This window comes from Atta cephalotes (assembly GCF_000143395.1).
Source record: "Atta cephalotes unplaced genomic scaffold scaffold00081, whole genome shotgun sequence".
NCBI lineage: Eukaryota > Metazoa > Arthropoda > Insecta > Hymenoptera > Formicidae > Atta > Atta cephalotes.
Window position 1 is genome coordinate 277148 of NW_012130145.1, and position 3257 is coordinate 280404.

Consider the following 3257-nt stretch of genomic DNA (forward strand, 5'->3'; position numbering starts at 1 on the left):
CTCTCTCTCTCTCTCTCTCTCTCTCTCTCTCTCTCTCTCTCTCTCATTCACCCACTCACTCACTCACTCCAAGCTTCTTAAAAAACATTTAATTAAACATCATAATTATACCGAAAATATAAGTATAATTTTTGAGAAATTTATCATTTTATATAGCAACGTATATCGTATAAATCAAAACATACCCTAATACCGGCATCTCGATTTGCTTCGGCGACGCCTACATCAGCGTCTCTTTTAACAGCTGCTGTTTGGGCTTTACCGAGCGATGTTAAATATTGAACCTCGTCATAAACATCCTTTATTGTGAATGAGAGAATCTCGATACCCATGCGACCGACATCTGGTGCGGCAACTTCTCGTACAAGAGCCGCAAATTGATCACGATCTTTATAGACTTCCTCCACGGAAAGTGTTCCTAAGAAAAAACATTATTTCTTTCCATTCTAACAAATTTATCAGAAGAGTAGTTTTAATCCATTTGACGGATCCAATTATTTATTTTTCGCGCAATTATTTAATTTTCTTGTCATGAATTAAATATTTGAGAAAAATTTTTCTCACATCTTACATATTACATTATAGGTACACTTTAAAAATAGCAGTTTATATAATTTTCACTGTGTTGGTGTTACATTACCAATATAATGTGGATTTAACAGATGGGTTTTTAATCCACAGCAATATTTTCAAGAATATACACATATTACAGACATTACATTATTAATCTAATCTAATTATTCTAATATTAATCTGAAAGCTCTATATAGAATAGGAGCATCAAGACACACAATTGTATAAATTAAAATGTTTTTATATTACAATTACGTGGCCTGTTAATTGCTTATGAAAAGGTGTTAGTTAACCAACTGAGAAATTATTGTATTTTCAGAAAAAAAACGTATCATAATTTGCTTAATTATAAAATAAAACGTACCCAATATAGCTCGAAGGTGACCTTCTAAGGTGGACAAGATCGTGGACTTAATCTCGTGAACACTCTTTCCAAGAAACTGTTCACTGGCAGTGTGCAACAATTCGTCGGCTTTCATGATTTTGCATTGTGCCACTCCAGTGACCGTTAACGGTACTCCCTGTGCCGTTTCCACACTCTCACATACCGGGTTCAGCGTCATCACCTCCAGCGATAATCGTTGTACGTCGGTGACGAACCACCAGGTGAACGCGTATCCACCTACGATGGTCCTCTTCCTCATGGAACCGCAGCATCCTCCTATGGAACGCAAAGATAATTCGTATGAGTGCTAATTCTTGTGAGAGAATTTATTTGCGATAAGTATAATTTTCAATAAAATTCATTGAGATTTCATCGATATTCGAGTTTTATTATTATCGAGATCTTATTATGTCTTGGAATCTTCAAATTTTTTTTGCAGAAATGAATTATTTTTTATGAACAATTGTCGAGAAAAAGGAAATATATTGGTACCTACATTGAAATAAATCAATCTTACGCAACAGTTAAGATTAACAATAAATATTAAATATTGAATATTAAAATAGATAAAATCGTGTAACATTTATGATTTTCTTACCTATCTTTTATATAGAAATTTAATACTAATACTGGCCAATTAATCATTTATTTCCAGTATTAAAATTACTGTCAATAATTCTTCTAATACTCAAAATAAGTAATTAATTGGCCAACACTAGCTTGATTGGCCAACACTAGATTAAATTTCTATAAGGAATGATGTATTATTTCACTCAATAATAAATAATTGTAAAAGAGGAGAGCGGAAAAAATTAAGGTTAAAAAAAGATTTACTTTCTAGGGTATACGTTGGTACGATGTCATTGATTAGTTTATAATTCTGAACGATCGTTAAACGCACACCTAGTATCAGAACAATAAGTAGGTCAGTCTCCATAGCCGATGAGTAATTCTTTACTATAAACCGGTATTATGAAATTACTCCGATCTATCGGGACATCTCACGTCATCGTGTGTAATTTTGAAATATCTGTCACGTTTCTTTTCATATTACATTATAAACATTGCGAATAGGTAATCTGTAAGAACATGTCGAAATGAATATGCGTGCAATAACAAGTCTAGAAAGCAGACAATTAATGTTTTTTTAATTTTTTCAAAAAGAAGGACTCGTCAACAAAAATTATCAATTTTCTTAAATTTTTTATCTATATTCATTACATTTTCGCATTTCGTCAGTTGATGATTTATGTAGAAGAAAGCCGATGTATTACTTTGTTGACGTATTACTTTGTTTTTAAACAATATTTCTTAAACAAAAGGTAAAAATAAAATTTTAAAAATATAAGTACAAACTAAAAAATATCTTCTATCAGATAGCATAAACAGTTTTTATAATATAATACTATTTGCAATTTTGTAATAATTAATTTTTTCGTAAGATAAGCAAATGAGCATCTGACAAAATAGGCTCCAAAACTGATCCAGTAGGCAGCGGTGCTACGTATTCTTTTTCTTTTATAGAAATTGTTGTTAAAATACTTACGAGAGTTGAATAAGATTTTCCAGAATCTTTTCACTTCGTTATAAAATTTTTTTATTGAATTCTATGCGTATTTACTTTATTCTGTTCTGTAAGATGCAAATATGTAATGAAAGGCTTTCAAGAGTTTTTCGATATATGCACGATTGCCTTCAAGTTCCAATAGAGCTACTTGATACTATAAAGCAACATTATAAAGATTAAGTTAACTCATTATGTGTCTATTTTACAGACAGTTTACGCTTACCTCAATTTTAAATTCAAAATCGTATTATTAAAAAACTAAGAGAAAAAATAATATAAATAAAACTGATTAAAAAAATTATAAGCATTTAAAACAACATAATATTATTAATAATATAGTTACTATTATTTTTTAACCTACGTTCATAAAAGAAAATATAGAAAATAAGAATTTTATTTTCATATTCGTAGATTTCGTTTTTAGCTGATTTGATATAGAAAACAAGTCACAAATATACGAATTATGAGTTTGTACTTCTTTAATTAGCTAAACAGATCATGATTTTATTAGTATTAATAAAGTGCAATAATTAGTTTATGAGAAATAAGAGGATGTCGCTTTAGGAGATCTACATCAGTATCGGCAACTTTCCTTTATACTTTTTTCGTTTAAAGTCACAATTCTCAAAGACATGTAAGGAACAATAATGGAGAACGGGATGGAACCTTCCCTGAGGAGGACAACATATTAACATGAGATGAACAAGGAGAAAGAGAAAGAGAGAGAGAGAG

The 3257-nt window shown here is 30.3% G+C and overlaps 1 protein-coding gene across 1 annotated transcript in view; it reads right to left on the reverse strand.

The window, feature by feature from the left end:
* Window positions 1-1217, reverse strand: part of LOC105624515 (flotillin-2) — a 7656-nt gene extending 6439 nt beyond the window's left edge. Inside the window, exons 1-2 of the mRNA XM_012205875.1 lie at window positions 938-1217; window positions 186-418 (exon numbers count right to left, since the gene is read on the reverse strand). Coding sequence (XP_012061265.1) covers window positions 186-418; window positions 938-1217 — 513 coding nt within the window. The remainder of the gene's footprint in view (window positions 1-185; window positions 419-937) is intronic.
* Between the last annotated feature and the right edge of the window lie 2040 nt (window positions 1218-3257).